The 18760-nt window shown below is 41.7% G+C and overlaps 1 protein-coding gene across 8 annotated transcripts in view; it reads left to right on the forward strand.

Moving 5' to 3' along the window:
* LOC125466901 (ubiquitin carboxyl-terminal hydrolase 2-like) overlaps positions 1 to 15137 on the forward strand; it is a 283930-nt gene extending 268793 nt beyond the window's left edge. For 4 of the 8 annotated variants that reach the window (XM_059638959.1, XM_048562042.2, XM_048562039.2 and 1 more), the window contains exons 10-13: positions 2495 to 2573; positions 5400 to 5507; positions 9440 to 9560; positions 10441 to 15137. In XM_059638959.1, the coding sequence (XP_059494942.1) occupies positions 2495 to 2573; positions 5400 to 5507; positions 9440 to 9560; positions 10441 to 10528 (396 nt within the window). In that variant the 3' untranslated portion in view covers positions 10529 to 15137. The remainder of the gene's footprint in view (positions 1 to 2494; positions 2574 to 5399; positions 5508 to 9439; positions 9561 to 10440) is intronic. The other 4 variants (XM_048562037.2, XM_048562040.2, XM_048562041.2 and 1 more) reach the window with 2 other exon arrangements.
* The last annotated feature ends 3623 nt before the right edge of the window (positions 15138 to 18760 follow it).

The raw sequence follows: 18760 nt of genomic DNA on the forward strand, positions 1-18760 counted from the left end.
CTTCGGTCAATTTTGGTATCGATAGACCCAGAATACTGTTAGGGAGGGAGTTCTCGGACATTGTCCATCACAGTGAGTGAATAGTGATTTATAGTGTCAACATAAGATGGTGAGCAGCTTGGAGGAGAACTTATTTTGTGCTCCCAAGTACTTGTTGCCTTTCTAGGTGGTAGAGTTCACAGGTTCCCAAGGTGTTGTCTAGGGAGACGTGGTGAATTGCTGCAGGGTACTGCTAATGGTAATGGTACTATAAGTGACCATTGAGGGAAGCTTGTTAGATTCTCTCTTGTTTGAGGTGGTCATTTCCTAGCACTTAGGCAAACGTCTCTTGCACATATCTGCTCAAGCCTGATGTTGACACATGGACACAAGCTACTTCGGGTACTGAAGTTGTGAATGGTACTGAGTGTTATGAAATTCAGTGAATATCCCCAACTCTGCCTTAATGATGGAGCATTTATAAACTTGGCCATAATATATTCACTTTCCTCATTCAAGTCATTAATAGATTGTACGTGTTCATGGCTATAGCACTGATCCCTGTGGCACAGGGCAGCTCAGTGGTTAGCACTGCTGTCTCTCAGCCCCACAGACCGGGGTTCACTTCCACCCTCAGGCGACTGTCTGTCTGTGTGGAGTTTGCACATTCCCCCTGTGACTGCGTGGGTTTCCTCTGGCACCTCCAGTTTCCGCCCACGGTCCAAAAGTGTGCAGGCTAGGTAGATTGGTCATGCTAAATTGCCCAGTAGTGTCCAAGGGTGTGCAGCTGAGGTGAGTTAGCCATGGGAAATGCAGGGTTAAGGGATAGATTAGGGGGTTGGGTCTGGGTGGAATGCTGTTTGGAGGATTGGTGTGGACTTGATGGGCTGAAAGGCCTGAATCCACACTGTAGAGATTTTTGTTTTCTGTTCAAGGTGATCAGAATGATTCCCTGAGGAAAACCCCAACATTTGTAGACTGTAGAATGAAGTTGCAAATACATTTTGCTGAATATCTTGACGGCTGAGACAAGAATGGAATTGGTTTCCAGTGAAGAGAGAGTTTCACGTCCAGAATGTGCACCAGTACATTAAATCCTGAAACCCTTGAAATCTGGCAAGGTGTAAGCTTTATTCACTGAATGGAAGATTTTTAAAGATTAAGTTTAAAACTGCTTTGTTTCCTTCAAACAAAATTCAATCACTCAATTCCAGGAAAAACAGAGATCAAGGCAGTAGTTACATAATTGATCGGATTAATATGATTCACTTCAGAACAACCAACAATCTTCTAGTTGACTAAGAATGTTAAAGGACTTGATATGTGGATGACTAACAGAAACCAGGATTAGTGTTCAACCTCGCTTCGGAACATTCAAGCTATTTTAACAAAAGGGAGTTGTTTGATGTCACTAAGGAGTATCACGTAATTTTGTCTTGAACTTCTGAAACTCCTCCCTGCCAACACTGTGTATTTAGCTACACCATGTAGACAGCAGCTGTTCAAGAAAGCAGTTTGTCACCTTCTTGGACAATTTGGGATGGGCAATAAAAGCTGACTTTACCCATATTCCAAGAAAAAAATTTAAGAGCTAATCTGTGCATGAGTTTCATATAGCCTCCTTGAGAAACTTGCCTGCGTATTTTTTCAATGTGTACTGTATATCCATGGACCCTTATTTCATTTTCCCTCCTTTCCTGAAAGGATTGATTTTTGCACTGATAGGAGCCACACTACATGCCCATACTGAGTCTCACTTGAAGCTTTCTAAACATCATTCATGGAGCAAAGATTAGCTGTAAATTGGACTAATTTGCCTCTCCCCAATCTATTGTTTCTGAGCAACCTTGCCTTTCTCACTAGTAATTCATTTAATCATAATTAAATGATTTCGCGTTTAGAAGGTTAACTTATAAAGACAGATTGCATAGTATGGTCTTGCATTTAATTGTGAATAGATTTTAAGGAATAATCTATCTGAGATGTTTAAAATATTAATATTGTTTGAGAGAAACATTTCTTCTTCCGTGACGAATAAAGATGATGCAATATTTTGAGCTGGTGATGCCCAAAAAGTACCGCTACATACAGAATATTGGATTCTGTACCCCCCTCCCCCACCCCAAATCCAGAAGTCACTTGAGGGCTTTCAAGATTCTGATCAATGGTTATGGAGTTGAAACGTATCATCCGTTTATCTAATCAAGCAGCAGATCAATGCTCAATGGGCTTAACAGTCTTGTCCTATACCTAAAGTCCACAAATCACCATAGATTTGAATTTGGCAAGATCCCTTCAGAATTGTATCAGTGATAATGGGAATTGCAGATGCTGGAGAATCCAAGATAACAACTGTGGAGCTGGATGAACACAGCAGGCCAAGCAGCATCTCAGGAGCACAAAATCTGCTGTTTCGGGCCTAGACCCTTTATCAGAATTGTACTGAGTTTTGAGTTTTTTTCTGGGGTGTGGGCTGTAGATTTCTGCTTCTAACTGTGTGCATTCTGTGTTCCAGACCTGCTACAGATGTAAAACACGAAGAAAATGTACCAAGAAATTCACAATCCAGAAATTCCCAAAGATCCTTGTGCTTCGTATCCTTCTGTTTTCCACTACATACTTCTAAATCACTGGGTTAATTTTTGTTTAGTATATTTGGTACTGATGTAGAATTGAGGGAATTGCTGGAAAAACAAACACATGTGAAAGCTTTTCATCATGCAATCATCAAAATGTTTCATAAGAATATTAATTCAGTGGGAAAGCAAACATTTATACTGTTTGAAAGGATAGTGCTGATTGTTTGGCAAGTGGGCTTTGTTGGAGACATAGCCATGGAGAATGCACCGTTAATGCTAATTGACAGTTAACAGCCAAACTTTGTTTAAATTTTAAAGCAGGTGGGTTGACTGACTCTGGGAGGCACTGCCCTGAGAGATGAACCAGGAAATATCTATCACCCATTTTGCTGAGTAGAAACAAGTGCAGTATGCTGGATTTGGGGTGGGGGAGGGGGGTACAGAATCCAATATTCTGTATGTAGCGGTACTTTTTGGGCATCACCAGCTCAAAATATTGCATCATCTTTATTCGTCACGGAAGAACAGTATCTTGAGTATTAATGTATTTTCCAGCACTGACAAGTGTGCCGCATTGCAAGCCCAACTGACAATCCTAACTTGATTGTACATGTAATTCTTCACACGTTAATGATTATCCAGCAAATGTTATCCAAATGCAAAATTACATCTAGTCCTGGATACTTTTGAAGATTTTGGAAGTGTGAGCTGGTTGGGTTCAGTCAGTACCAGTTCTATTTGTTGCAAACTGTTGAAACGTAGTGTTTTTGACATGATCTGCCAGTCTTTGAGATGTGTGGCCTATTTACCTAGCATCAGAAAAGCACACTGAAATAATCACATTGCTCATTTCTGTGATGGTAGAATGTCTTATTTGGATTGAAGTATCCAGTTAATGGCAAACACCACTCATGTTGCTACTGCAAAGTAATGGCACAGGATAGCTAGCAGGACATATGACAAAAATCTTTTAAGATTCCCCACACTTCCAGGGTAATCTGAGGTAAGCTGGGCACTTTTCAGGAGCAAGTATCACCATTTTCATGATTTTGTACTACATACACTGATCAGAATTTTTTTTTAAATGTAGCCATTATGCCTAAGGATTGCTTTATGCTCTATTTCAACATTAAATTTTTATGGTGAACAATATATAAGTCCTATACAACCAAACAATTAGTACAAGGAATGTAGAGTCGGCATGATAGTAAGCTGGAAGAATATTAATCTTGAGTAGAAGGTTGGCTAGCTAGCACGATGCAGAGATCAGGCATAAATGCTAATTGACACAATGTGAAACGTGGTGTTCCAAAAGGGCTCTGCTATTTACTGTTTAAATGACTTGGATGAAGGACACAAGGTATAGTAGCTAAATTTGTTGATGACCCAAAGATGTGTAGGAAAGTAAACTGTGAAGAGGTCATAAGGCTACAAAAGGTTATTTGTTAAGTGGACAAATGGATTATAATGTGGGAAAATGTGAAATAGTCTATTTGGCAGGAAATCTTTTTAAAAAATAGCATTATCTAAGTGGTGAAAGGTTGTATCTGAGAGCTCTAAAGCTCTGGTGCAAATGAATTGCAAAAAGCTAATGTGCAGCTACATCAAGTAATCAGGAAAGTTAATAGATCTCTTTTTTTTGTAAGGGGATTTGAATATAAATGCATGGAATTTGTGCTTCAGTTACACAGGGCAATTGTGACACCACAACTGGACTACTGTGAATCATATATTCATCTCACTTTAGATAGAATTTAACTGTGTTAGCAGCAGCTCAGAGAAAATTTACCGTACTATTAACTGGAATGGCTGGGTTATCTTCCGTGGAAAAGTGTTACAGGCCAGAATTGTATCCACTGGAGTATAAAGGAATAAAGAGGCAACTTAGTTGAAATGTATATGATCCTATGACAGATACATGGAGAGGAGAGAATCTAGAATGAGCAGTCATTCCTACTTAAAATAATGGGTTTCAAATTCAAAACAGTCGAGACAAAAATTTTTCTGAAGATTGAGAGTCTTTAGAACTCTTGTCCTGAGAAGTAGTGGAATCACAATCTTTGAGTTTAAAGCCAAGGTGGTTAGATCCTTATGAAGCAAGAGGCTAACATGTTATCAGGAGTAGGTCAGAATGTGGGTTTCAGATTACAATTAGATTAACCTTGACCAAGCAGGCTCAGGGATCTATATAGCACACTGTTGTATCTTTAAATTGGGTCTGACGTTTCCCTGATTCCAGGTATCAGCTCATGGATGAGGTTGGCAATGTCCTAGTTGCATTATCACTTCTCTGTTAATCCAGAGACCCTGGTAATGTTTTGAGGACCTGGGTTCGATTCCTGCATTGGCAGATGGTAGAAATTGAATTTAATAAAAACTAGAATTAAGAGTCTGATGACCACTAATCCATTGTCGATTGTCAGAAACACCCATCTGGTTCATTAATGTCCTTTAGAGAAGGAAACTGCTGTCCTTACCTGGTCTGGCCTACATGTGACTCTAGACCAACAGTAATGTAGTTAACTCATAACTGCTCTCAGGGCACTTAGGGGTGGCCTGGAAATGCTGGCCTAGCCTGTGAATGAATTTTAAAAGAATGCTCTGACTCCCAGCCTGATCCCTGAGCAGAATTGTTCACTAAGTAAACTGACGAGAGTGAGAGAGAGAGAAGGGCCTGCTCAAGATTCCACACAGCAATTGCTTGGTGTTGCTAAGCTGATTCCTGTGATCATTCACCTTTGTTCTTCCATTTGGCATGTCACTGAAACATGGAACCTGTAATTGTTTACAAGAAAGAGGGGACAAAATAATCTATGAACCTTAACTCCAACATTTTTGTAGATTTGAAGCGATTCTCTGAAGCTCGGATCCGCACCAGTAAACTCACTACTTTTGTAAATTTTCCTCTAAAGGACCTTGACCTTCAAGAGTTCTCATCGGAAGGCTCTGGTGAGTAATGTAGGGGTGCTTGAGATGATAATGATATGTACAGAATCCATATCCAACGTACCTTTTGTCATCCTGGTATATCACAGTGCCAATCCTTCAGTACGTTAGCAATGTCTCGGTGGGCTTGTGATCCCGACTGTTAAGATTCTAGGCTCAAGTGCCAAATTGAGACTTGAGCGCAAAAACAAAGGTTATCTCCTCTGACAATACTGAAGAAATGCCGTATTGATGTTGATATCATCTTACCAAATGAGATGTTACACTGAGGTTCTAACTTAAACCATGTTACTACTTTGAAGAGTAGCACAAGAGTTCCTCCCCGACCCTTGTATAGAACACAAAGTACAGGCCCTTCAGCCCATAATGTTGTGCCGACCTATTATCCTACTAAGATCAATCTACCCTGCATACCCTACATTATACTATCCTCCATGTAACTGTCCAAGAATTGCTTAAATCTCCCTAATGTATCTGACTCCATTACCACTGCCAGCAGCGCATTCCACACACCCACCACTCTCTGTGTGAAGAACCTACCCCTGACATCTCCTCTATACCTTCCTCCAATCACCTTAAAATTATGCCCCCTTGTAATAGTCATTTCCGCTCTGGGACAAAGTCTCTGACTATCCACTGTATCTATGCCTCTTATCATCTTGTACACCTCTACCAAGTCACCTCTCATCCTTCTTCCCTCCAATGAAAAAAGCCCTAGCTCTGTCAGCCTTTCCTCATAAGACCTGCCCTCCAGTCCAGGCAACATCCCGGTAAAACTCCTTTGCACCCTCTCTAAAGCTTCCACATCTTTCCTGTAATGCGGTGACCAGAACGGAACACAGTATTCCAAGTGTGGTCTAACCAGGGTTTTATAGAGCTGCAGCATAACCTCACGGATCTTAAACTCAATTCCCCTGCCAATGAAAGCCAACACACCACATGCCTTCTTTACAACCCTATTAAAATGGGTAGCAACTTTGAGGGATTTATGAACGTTGACCCCAAGATCCTACTGTTCCTCCACACCGCCATGAATCCTGCCATTAACCCTGTATTCTGCATTCAAATTCGACCTTCCAGAATGAATCACTTCACGCTTTTCTGGGTTGAATTCCATCTGCCAGTTCTTTGCCCAGCTCTGCACCTTGTCAATGTCCTGCTGCGACCTACAACAGCCCTCCATGCTGTCCACAACTCCACCAACCTTTGTGTCACCTGTAAACTTACTAACCCTCCCTTCCACTTCCTCATCCAAGTCATTTATAAAGATCACAAAAAGCGGAGATCCCAGAACAGATCCCTGTGGAACACCACTGGTCACCGAGCTCCAGGCTGAATACTTTCCATCTACTACCACCCTCTGACTTCTATTGGACAGCCAGTTTTGTATCCAGACAGACAAATTTCCCGGAATACCTTGCCTCCTTACTTTCTGAGTGAACCTACCTTGTGGAATCTTATCAAATACCTTGCTAAAATCCATATGCATCCACTCTACCTTTTTTGATGTCTTTTGTCACATCTTCAAAGAATTCAATGAGGCTTGTGAGGCATGACCTGCCCCTCTCAAAGCCCCGCTGACAATTTCTAATCAAACTGTGCTTTTCCAAGTAATCATAAATACCATCTCTTGGAATCCTCTCCAATAATTTGCCCACCATAGAATTAAGACTGACCGGTCTGTAATTCCTAAGATTATCCCTGCTCCCTCTTTTGAACAAGGGAATGACATTTTCCACCCTCCAGCCATCTGGTACTGCAGTGGACCGTGAGGACGCTAAGATCATTGCCAAAGGGGCAGCAATCTCTTCCCTCACTTCCTGTAGAGATCTCGGGTATATCCCATCTGGCCCAGGGGACTTATCTATCCTCATGTTTTTCAAAATTCTAGCACATCCTCTTTCCTAACATCAATCTGTTTGAGCATATCTGCCTGTTTCATGCTGTCCTCACAAACATCAATATCTCTCACTGGTGAATACTGAAGCACAGTATTCATTAAGGACCTCCGCTACCTCTGACTCCACACCCAAGTTCCCTCCACAGTCCCTCTGGCCATCCTCTTGTTCCTCACACAAGTGTAGAAAGCGTTGGTGATTTCCTTGATGCTACCCGCTAGGGTTTTCTCATTCCCCCTTCTAGCTCTCCTCAGACCATTCTTCAGTTCCTTCCTGGCTACCGTGTAGACCCCTAGAGCCCTGTCTAATCCTTGCTTCCTGAACCTTAAGTAAGCTTCCATCTCCCTCTTGACTAGGTGTTCAACATGCCTTGTCATTCAAGGTTCCTTCACCTTCCCATCCCCTCCTTGCCTCAGTAGGACAAACCTATCCAATACTCGCAGCAACTGCTCCCTCAACAACCTCCGCTTTTCTGTCATGCATTTCCAAAGAGAACATCTGATCCCAAATTTATGGTCCACAGTTCTTGCCTTATAGCATTGTAATTCCCCTCCCAATTAAATACTTTCCTATACAGTCTGGTCTTATCCCTCTCCATGACTATAGTAAATGTCAGGGAATTATGATCACTGTCACCGAAATGCTCTCCCACCGAGAGATCGGACGCCTGGCCTGGTTTGTTGCCAAGCACCACATTCAATATGGCCTCCCCTCTAGTCGGCCTATCTACACATTGAATCAGAAACCCTTCCTGGACACACCTGACAAAATCTGCTCTGTCCAAACTATTTGCCCTTAGGAGGTTCCAGTCTATATTCGGGAAGCTGAAGTCGCCCATGACAACAACCCTATTACACCTTTCCAAAATCCGTCTCCCAATCTGTTGCTCAGTGTCTCTGTTGCTATTGGCGGGGTGGGGGGCGGGGGGGAACTTCCAATAAAGTGACTGCTCCTTTTCTGTTTCTGACTTCCACCCATACTGACTCAGTGGACAAACCCTTTCTGCTGCTGTGATACCATCCCTGATTAGCAATGCCACTCCCCCACCTCTATTACCTCTCTTCCTACTTCTTTTGAAACATCTATACCCCAGAATATCCAACAACCATTCCTGCCCCTGTGTTGTCCTAGTCTCTGTACTGTCAGAGGTTGGTTCTTTACTCAGAAAGTAGTAAGGGCATGGAATGCCCTGCCTGCAACAGTAGTAGACTCACCAAGTTTAAGGGCATTTAAATGGACATTAGATAAACATGAAATATTGTAGGTTAAACGGGCTTCAGTATGGTTTCACAGGTTGGTGCAACATCGAGGGCCGAAGGGCCTGTGCTGCACTGTAGTGTTTTATGTTCTATCGCAACAACATCGTAGTTCCAAGTTTTGACTCATGCTTTAAGTATGTTGACCAATATTGATCTTGCAATCCACAACACACCAGTAAGTTGTCATGCTTTCCACGTTATAACAGTGACTAAACTTCTGAAAGTACTGCATTGGCCTTAAAGCCCCTTGAGATGCCCAGTGATCATGAAGAGTGTGATATAAATATGTCTCTGTTCAGGGTCACTACTTTATTATCAAGTGCATCCATGAATACTCTACACTCATGGTATCAGGAGTTGAAAACTCAGTGACAGAGCTAAATTTTCTCTCCATACTCCAGGCTCTATATCGCCTTCTGTCCTTGAACAACTTATAGATTTAGAAATGTTAAACTGGTGACTTTGAACATGTTTCTTTGAAATTGATTGTTTGTGAACACTTGACAGGTAAAAAGGCATTGAGATTAAAATTTCAAAGGAATAGTGGGAGAGGTTAGACCCAGACAAGCCCTAATTCATAGCATTTGCAGATGGAAAACGGATAAAAGTTTAATCAAGAGCATTAAAGGACAGGATTTAACTGTCAAGATCCCTTCACTGCCGCGTCATGGAATATTCTGACACAAACAGAAAATAAGTAAGGCTTCTCTCTCAATTACTAGTTGGTATGAGAGAGACAATTTAAAAACACTGAAAAAGTATTCTTTTTTTTTGGCAGCCCATGCAGTTTACAATCTGTATGCTGTGTCCAATCACTCGGGTACCACCATGGGTGGACATTACACTGCATACTGCAAGAGCCCACAATCTGCTGAGTGGTACAACTGTAATGACTCTAGGTGAGTTCCAGCAGTGCTGTCTGTTGCCTAAAGTACTAACTCACATGTATTCAAGAAAGGACAAATGTGCACTGGAAACATTCCAAGAAGGTTCAGTCACCGGATTCCTAGCATGAGGGCTTTCCTATGACAAAAGATTGGTCGTGTATCCATTGGCATTTTGGAGAATCCAAGGTGTTCTTATTGAAACACAAGACCCTGAAGGGACCTGATGGGGTGGGTGCTGAAAAGATGTTTCTCTTTGTAGTAGAGACTAGAACCAGGGGACATGGTTTGGATAGAAAGAAAAAGTGGCCTCAGTTAAAAGGGGAGATGAAGAGAAACTTTTAAGGGTTGTGAATCTCTAACCAGTCTCTTTCCCAGAGAGTAATAGAGGCTGCCTCTCTGAGGTGAGTTGACTCCTTTTGTTAGTCAAGAACCTATGGTTGATGTGAGAAAGTGATGTTACACCCATTCACAGATCAGCAGTGATCTTATTGAAGGGTAGACTAGGCTTAAGGGGCCATAATAGCCTATTCCTGCTATTTTGTTCATACATATGATTGTGCATTGCAAATTACACAAATAGTCCATGGTAACCCTGAAAGCTGAGTGACTTGACAAGTGAAGGCAGAGGAAGGAGGCAGTTCTGTTCAGTAATACTTCATAATTATTGTCCCTAGCTGGAGTGTGGAAAAGATCCGCCTGGTTTCGTGACCCTGATTGAGTGTCTGTCCTCAAATGTGCATTTGGCCGGAAAAAAGTCTTGCTGCTACATATATAGTCACGAATGTGCATTTCTTTGAATGAAGAATTGCAGCATTTAACAAGCATTCTCAAAGGAAAGCGGGGGAAGAAGGCAAAATGAAGCATAATTCATAAACACTCTTTTTCTTTGCAGAGTAACTCCAATGTCATCAAACCAGATACGGACAAGTGACGCCTATGTACTATTTTACGAACTCTCCTGTCCTTCCTCTCGGATATAAGTCTTCAGACATGAGAACAGGGGAAAGACAAAGCAGCTTAAACTGTCTCAGCAAAGCCAACATTTTAAAGTGTTCATCACGTATGTCCTTATGGTGCAACACCAGATCCTTGACTAGCAGTTCAACCAACCAATGTCCAGAACAACTGACTGCACCAGGACCAAGAGGGGGAGAAGGAGGGAGGGACAACACAAAGGGCTCTCTTTCAGAAATTCAGGGGTCACTAGCCCTGAAGTCATTGACAGTTATTTTCCGAAGTACACACCAGCATCTGATGCAGGGTGAACCTGGGTCAGATCCAACACCTTGCTGATGAAATTCTGCCTGCGGCAGTGAGCAGTTGGACCTGCAGGTTCTGCATCAGCATCTCTCCTCAACGCTGTCTTGGAGCATGTTTATTTTCGATTGCAGAATTTTTCTTGCAAGTTTTTTTGAAACATTAAAACAACAGATTTGTTACATAGAGGGATAGAGATGATCTGTTGCTGTTTCAGATCCTCAGTTACAAAGGAATCTGGTTCAGGCTGTTTTTATTTAAATGTTTATATAACTTTTTGGGATAGTGGCAGTAGCCTAAATTCCTGCCACACGTCTGGTTAGAACCATGAGTCTAAAGGGCAATGTTTCTGATTTTCCTAATTGTTCTCTTCAATGAGGAATTACCCCATTTCACTATCTCCATGGTGCCTGCAATATTAAATACTACTTTAAAAATTCATATTTTGGTAAATTTGAAATATAATTTTGAAACTAACCATTAGCTCTTAATTAACATTGATTTCCTGAATTGGTACTGTTCATAAGGACTGACAAGTAACATTTTACTTGCCTGAAATAATCAGCTTTATCTGAGTTAGAGATTTGTCTGTGATTCCTATTTGTTAAACTATTAAATGGGGCTAAAGATTTGTGCAGCTAACAAAAAGCTAGCATCTTACTGGCACAGAATTCTTTTATAACACTACCGGAGAAGGTCTGCATTTTCAGATTCTAAGTGATAATGACCTCATTGTGTTCACAGCTTAGTTTTGTTTTGAAAGTCTCCTGAGAGAATCTCTCAGATTCTATGGATATTGTGAAAACCATGGAGTTGGTCAGTAGAGTTCCGGGAATTTGTTTTCTTTGTCTATCTTTAGACCTACAGCTGGTCCTCTAGGAAGTGATCAATTGGTGCTGTCTTCCATCGTGTTGTCTAAGTTCACTCAAACGTTTCCCTTTCTCTTTTGTTTGTTTGCCTTGTGCCTTTCCTGCTGCCTCCTTCCCTTACCTCCTCTACCATCATTTCCTCCAGGACACTGCATCCTCTACAGGTCATTTCTCACTTTGCTTCCTCACTTTACACGTACCTTTTGTTTCCAAAATGATATTCGGGGAAAGGAATTAACCTTAAAGGCATAGTGTTAATTGTAATCTTTTCAATGATTTGGAGTTTTCAACTTCACAACTGAAATAGGTAGATTGTTTGACCATGAAGTGAACCCTTTTGCCTTTGTTGATATCCCAACCCCCAATTTTTCCCCATTACACAGCTCCTCTGCTGTACTCAGTGCAGAGCCAAGCTCTGGAGAAAGGGATATAGAGTCAGAAGTTCAACAATCAGGCATTATTAGCACAGCGATTGTCTACTTAAATTTTAAAAAGCCCTGCAGGGATTTTTATTGTGACAGAGCTGCATGAGATGAGCAGAATATGCATCTAACAAACCTGTATTTTCTGCAATAACAAAATGGTTTCCAGGGGAAATCGTAGAACATAGAACATTACAGTGCAGCACAGGCCCTTCGGCCCTCAATGTTGTGCCGACCTGGGAAACCAATCTGAAGCCCATCAGTAAGGTCATATTTTATAGGTTCAAATAATAGGATTCTCACATTTGTCTGTTGTTAATTTTGCCTCCAGATCCTCTCTGCTTTGACAGTAAAAGGATAACTTTCCATCTGAGATACAAAATCATATGGAATGGAAGAGATTAGCTTTAGCTTTAAAGGATTGTAGAGCATGTGACCCTGGAGCATTTTCAAACACTGTTTGTTTTGTAGTTCTCTTTCTGCCCAAGATGTAACTGGGTAACTTCTGAAAAGCACACACTGTCCATTGTTCTTGTTGGCATCACTGTCTGAGCCAGTCACTCAGTTAATATCATTATTTCACTAAGGATGGGGTTTGGAAGAAAAATACAAACCAGTGGAGGAGTCCGTATCTTCTGTTAATAACATTGTACCTCTTTCATCTCACTCACAGCCTTTACTCCACATCCTTTAATTGCCCTGCCTTTTAAATAGCTGTGTAAAGATGATCGATGCTCACACAGTGACCATCTCAGGCAGTGCCCTGTCTTCTCTGACCAGCTGTATGAAAACATTTTCTGGATGTTCTTTTAACTGGCCTGTTCCAGCCCATTCCACTCCCTTTGTATTCCCCTCCAACACTTCAAACCAGTAATGCTGCTACCTCCGGTGCAGTATAATTGCTCTGTTCAGATACTCCCTAGCTAACCGTCTGAAGATCTTGGTGGGAAGGGGCTTGGCACATGTTTCATAAATGCACAGTCCATCTTTTATCACCTATACTCCCATCCGCACTCCCAAAACCCATTGTTCTTTAGGGCTTTTAAATTTTGTTTTATTTAAAAGAAACTCTTGTTTTAACATGTTAATTTTAAATTCTAAACTAATGCATGGAGACGTGATGACTGTTCTATTTTGATATGTAGTGAGTTTATGGATGTATCTTGTTTACTGTGTAAACAAGCAATGGATATATTTTATATTATGTACTGAGGCATTGTACATAAGAAATTTTAACTAAATAGATATCTATAGTATATATAGAATAACATCTGTGTGTATGCACGCACAGTATAAATATATATAAACCTATGCCTTGAAATGACAGCCTGGTGAGCAAGTACAAAGCAACAGTCTTTGATCTTTTTGTACAGCCTGAAATCCTGTTTTGGAGTATTGTCTAATTTATATAAGGAATGTTCTGTTCTCTCTGGTTGTAGAACTGACCATATTCATAACTGTAAGTGTGAAGATCCCGGGGAATAGTCTGGTTGGTTTGATTTTTCTGTACAGTGTGTTTTTATTTTTTAATCTTCCTTTACTCTGATCTATTTGTTCCCCCTAAGATCACCCCAGTTTGGAGAACATGCCCATTTTGTTTTCGACTAAATATATCCAGTTTTGTTCTTGTGACCAGTTCCCAACTTGTCGTTGTGTCACATACCCTGGGCTTTTTTAATTGTGCAATGATCGTTTAGAGAAGTGGAAAGTCTGGGTTCCTCTCAGGTGCAGGCTTGTTAATCATGCAGAGGAATTCTGACCCTTCTGCAATAACACACATGACAATATCCAATAAGCTAACCATTGTGAGAAGGATGTTAAAAATTCTTACATGGAATATGAGTGCTGCTGGTAAAGCCAGTTTTGTTTTACCCCTTTCTCAACACTTGGGGATGGGATGAGTCACTTGTTGAGTTATCACAACACGTCTGGTGTAGTGACACTCAAAGTTCTCTTAGGACAGAATCCCAAGGAATGTCCGTGTTTAAACAAAGTGAATTTGATTTGTCTATATTCAATTAAATGCTTTCACCAGCTCAAAATTTCCTCTCAGTCTGCGATAGGGTTTACCCTATCACAGTCTGGAGAATTTCACAGCCTCCATCCTCCTGCCTCCCTCCTCCTAGTGAAGAGTGATGCTAACTCTGTCCTGATAGATTATAAAGTTACAAGCTCTTTAGCCTGTGGCAGAGTGGGTTTGGGGGCACAGGGGGTGCATGGTGGTGGGGGACGAGGAGAAGAGAGAGAGAAAGGATAGGAAGAACCTGAGGGTACAATGTGGAGCTTGCAATGATGCTAAGGAGCTGTGGGTACACGAGTGACTCAATGTTGCAAAACTGATGCAAGTTCTCTGGAGTAGGAGGTTCCTTGCACTCTGCCCAAACTCCTCCTTCACTGTTGATATTAATTTCTTGTATTGTTTTATTTTAACTGGAATGTTCTGGAAAAAAAAAACAAAATTGAAAACTGACTCTGCACTTTGTTATTGCTGCGGGACCAGCGCTTTCTGCAGGGCTGCTCAGTGGGTATAATGCATCTCCGTGGTTCACTGAAGGGTGTACGCATGCACCTTTTTTTTAAAAAAATCTACTTTTGAAAGAATAAAAACACTGTGAATATTAAAATAACATTGCCTGCCATTCCCTTGGTTTGGATGTGATTGCCAAGTCTCCTGGGAGGTACTGCTGGAGTCTTGTATCCCATTATATAATCATCATGTGATAAATGCAAATGTGACATGGCTAGTTGTTAGAATTATCGTCTACTCCTGATGAAAGAATCTGGTTGGAACTGCATTCCCTGTGAAAGTTACAACTCTGTTTTACAACCCTTCAGTCATGATGTTCAGTACTAAATATCAATAAAACACCCCAGTCAGTAGAAACTGAAATGAACCAACCAGAGATTGGACAGAGGGCAGTGAGCCAGTGATTAAGGTACTTCATATGTAGAATTCCATGGGCATTGTGGGCTCTGATTCTGTCTGACAGACCATTCTCTTTTTCTGAGCTGTTCTAGGGCAAATCCAATTGGGTTTCATCAATAAAATTACTGAAGTAATGTTTTATTAAATATTTGCAATTTTTCCACAAATGCTTTATTTTCAAAAACACTAGGGGATTAATAGGATAAATTACATGATCTCTGCTTTACGGATTTCCAGTCAGCAAAGTGGAGCCTGGTGTCTGGTCTCTGATCTCTGAGATCAGTCTCATGCAAAGGGAACCAGATATCTCCCCAAGTAACTGGCAATAAAAATCGGTCCCTCTCTCTCCTGAGGTAGTAACATGCTACAGGATAGTTCTGGTAACAATTTCAACCAAATATCTTGACCGTGTGGGTTTCTGCCACGTGCTCTGGTTTCCTCCCACAGTCCAAAGATGTGCAGGTTAGGTGGGTTAGCCATGGGAAATGCAGGGTTACAGGAGTGGTTGGGTTGGGGTGGGATGCACTTCAGAGGGTTGGCGTAGACTCGATGGGCTGAATGACCTCTCTGATATTCTCTTACTTGGTTTCCTTTATAGCACATACTTAACTAGTCAACTGTGACAGCATCATTGAGTGTGAACATATTCTGAACTGATTGCTGTTTGGGGACTAGAAATTGAATGCAGTCCTCATGTACATTTGCCAGAGTATTTAGTTCAAATCTATTCATATTTCCTGTTTGTAGAAATGAACCAAAAAGGCAGCAAATATCCTGAGGACTATCAGTTTCTGCAAATGAGGATTCATATTTTGGGTACAGACCTGAGCTCTGAAAGATTAGAGGCAGTAAGAACTGCCGATGCTGGAGTCCGAAATAACGCAATGTGGAGCTGGAGGAACACAGCAGGCCAGGCAGCATCAGGGGAGCAGGAAAGCCGACGTTTCAGGGATTAGTCTGTCTTTTGTTCTTTTTGACTGATTTCTAATTTTACCTTTGTATTCCTGTATCCAAATCTGTGTCTCACTGCCCCAACCCCAGAATCCTGTCTACATGTAACAGATATAGTCCCAGGAAGGCATATCCATGGAAGTGGAAAGATAGAAAGTCTCATAGTACTCAAAATACATGGGGAGAGGAAGACTTCCAGAGGAGACTTTACTGCAATTAATTGAGGGTCCTATTTGATAATTTGAACTTCTGTTAATTAAACAGAAACCTTGGAATTATTTCCAGTTCAAATATCAGCTTAGAAAGAGGAATGTGCATGCAATAGTATTTAACATGATTAAAAAGAGATTGGGAATCTCTTGTTAAAATCTCTGGTTGTTAAAAAGAGATTGGGAATCTTTACTGGCTAATTGTGTGTCCATTCCCAGGAGTGAGGATGAATAATTGGATGTGGTTATTGAAAATACCTCTGGTGTACAATGATTAGGATTTGGTGTTCTCACTGCCACAGCCTGTATTCAGTTTGTGGTAAAGAATGAAGATTTCTAGTTCTGATTTAAAGGTTGAAATAAAACATATTCTCTGGGTCTTGTGGAATGTTGGTAATGTTCCTGCATCTGGGCCAGAAGGACTAGGTATGCGTTGCACCCACACCAGACACGTGTCATAAGCACATCTGAATAGGTTGAGTAAAATACAGTGATACTCCATTGCAGCAATGTGATACACTGTGCTGGGACATAGGACAGGTAAAGCCCAGTGATTGATCAGCCCCTATTGGAAAATCAGTCACTGGTACAGACATGGAAGCGTGCCTTGGTCCTAGTCCTAGCTTAGATAAATGGGAAAGGTTAGTAGCAGGAAGGGGATCCAACTGTAAAGCCACTCACCAAATCTCCACCAAAAAATTATGGCTGACATGATGATGACCAGCCAGCATGATCTTGATTTCATGTAATAGGCAAATCCAAAAGGAAAGGAGGCAACAGAGTGAAACTAGAAAACTCATGTAGACATTAATTACACTATTACAATTGTAATATTTAACTGTTTCAATGAGATTAAAAGAATAAGTCCCATGTTCTCAATGCTGTGTGATACCTACTGCAAACATCTCCAGTCTGTGCGTGAGCAGGCCCCTGACCTTCCTGTGACTGGTCATTTTAACACAGCATCCTGCTCACATGTCCCCATGTCTGTCTGCAACATGCTGCAGTGATCCAGTGAATCACAGTGCAAACTGGAGGAACAACATCTCATCTTCAGACCAGGCACTTTACAGCCTTCTGGATTGAATATTGAGTTCAAGTTCACACCTTCAAGTTGTGAACCATTTCTTCCTTTTCTTCTAGCTTGTAATGGGTAATGTGTCCCTCCGGGTCAAGGGAAAGATTCTTGTTAGTGTGGATGTGCAGAGGGATCTTGGTATCCATGTACATAGATCCCTGAAAGTTGCCACCCAGGTTGATAGTGCTGTTAAAAAGGCTTATGGTGTGTTAGGTTTTATTGGGAGAGGGACTGAGTTCCGGAGCCGTGATGTCATGTTGCGACTGTACAAAACGCTAGTGCGTCCTCACTTGGAATATTGCGTGCAGTTCGGATCGCCCCATTACAGGAAGGATGTGGAAGCATTGGAAAAGGTTCAGAGGAGATTTACCAGGATGTTGCCTGATCTGGAGCGCAGGCCCTATGTAGAAAGGCTGAGGGACTTGGATCTGTTCTCATTGGAGAGAAGGAGGCTAAGAGGGGATTTAATAGAGATATACAAGATGATCAGAGGATTAGATAGGGTGGACAGTGAGAGTCTTTTTCCGAGGATGATGACTTCAGGTTGTACAAGGGGGCATAGCTACAAATTGAGGGGTGATAGATTTAAGACAGATGTCAGAGGCAGGTTCTTTACTCAGAGAGTGGTAAGGGCGTGGAACGCCCTACCTGCCAATGTAGTTAACTCAGCCACATTAGGGGCATTTAAACAGTCCTTGGATAAGCAGATGGATGATGATGGGATAGTGTAGGGGGAGGGGCTTAGATTAGTTCACAGGTCGGCGCAACATCGAGGGCCGAAGGGCCTGTTCTGCGCTGTATTGTTCTAGGTTCTATGTTCTATGTCTGCCGTTTCCCCCACACCGTCCCATCTACTGCCCTTTCAAGTCTGGCAGGAGACGCACCATTGTTCTGCCTTTCTTACATTCCGATCACTTAATCTGAACCATCAACATCTTACCTCCACCAGCACCCTACATGCACTACCCTCACTCCCCGTGCCCCCCCCACCAAAAAATAGGATAAATGCAGTCCCCTGCACACTTCACTTCAGCTCTGATGAAGAGTCATGTAGACTTGAAACATTAGCTTGCTCATTCATCGCGGATGCTGTGTGACCCACTGTGATCTCCAGCATTTGTTGTTAACAGTACAGATTCCAGCATCTGCAGTAATTTATTCCTACACTGTGCAATAACTGTGCCGAGATCAAGGCACATGTTTATTTTCGGAATTTTATACAGTAAGGGATCCCTAAGAAGGACCTTAGTATAATAGAATAAACTGGATTAAGAATTCTTGCGATTTCGGCATGGGGATTAGTTGTACCCCCACCTCTAATCTTGTAGATGCTGTGCCTCCTTGCAGGACTGAGAAGTAAACTTGTCCTGTAGCAGAGCTGGAATCGGGAGATCAGGAATTGTTCACACTTCAGCCTGACAGAGAATTCCAAATCAGTGCTTATTATGTGGGTCAATCCCTCAGCCAATTCCCTGGTACTCCTTCCTCACTCCATTTGCT

This window comes from Stegostoma tigrinum, chromosome 32 (assembly GCF_030684315.1).
Source record: "Stegostoma tigrinum isolate sSteTig4 chromosome 32, sSteTig4.hap1, whole genome shotgun sequence".
NCBI lineage: Eukaryota > Metazoa > Chordata > Chondrichthyes > Orectolobiformes > Stegostomatidae > Stegostoma > Stegostoma tigrinum.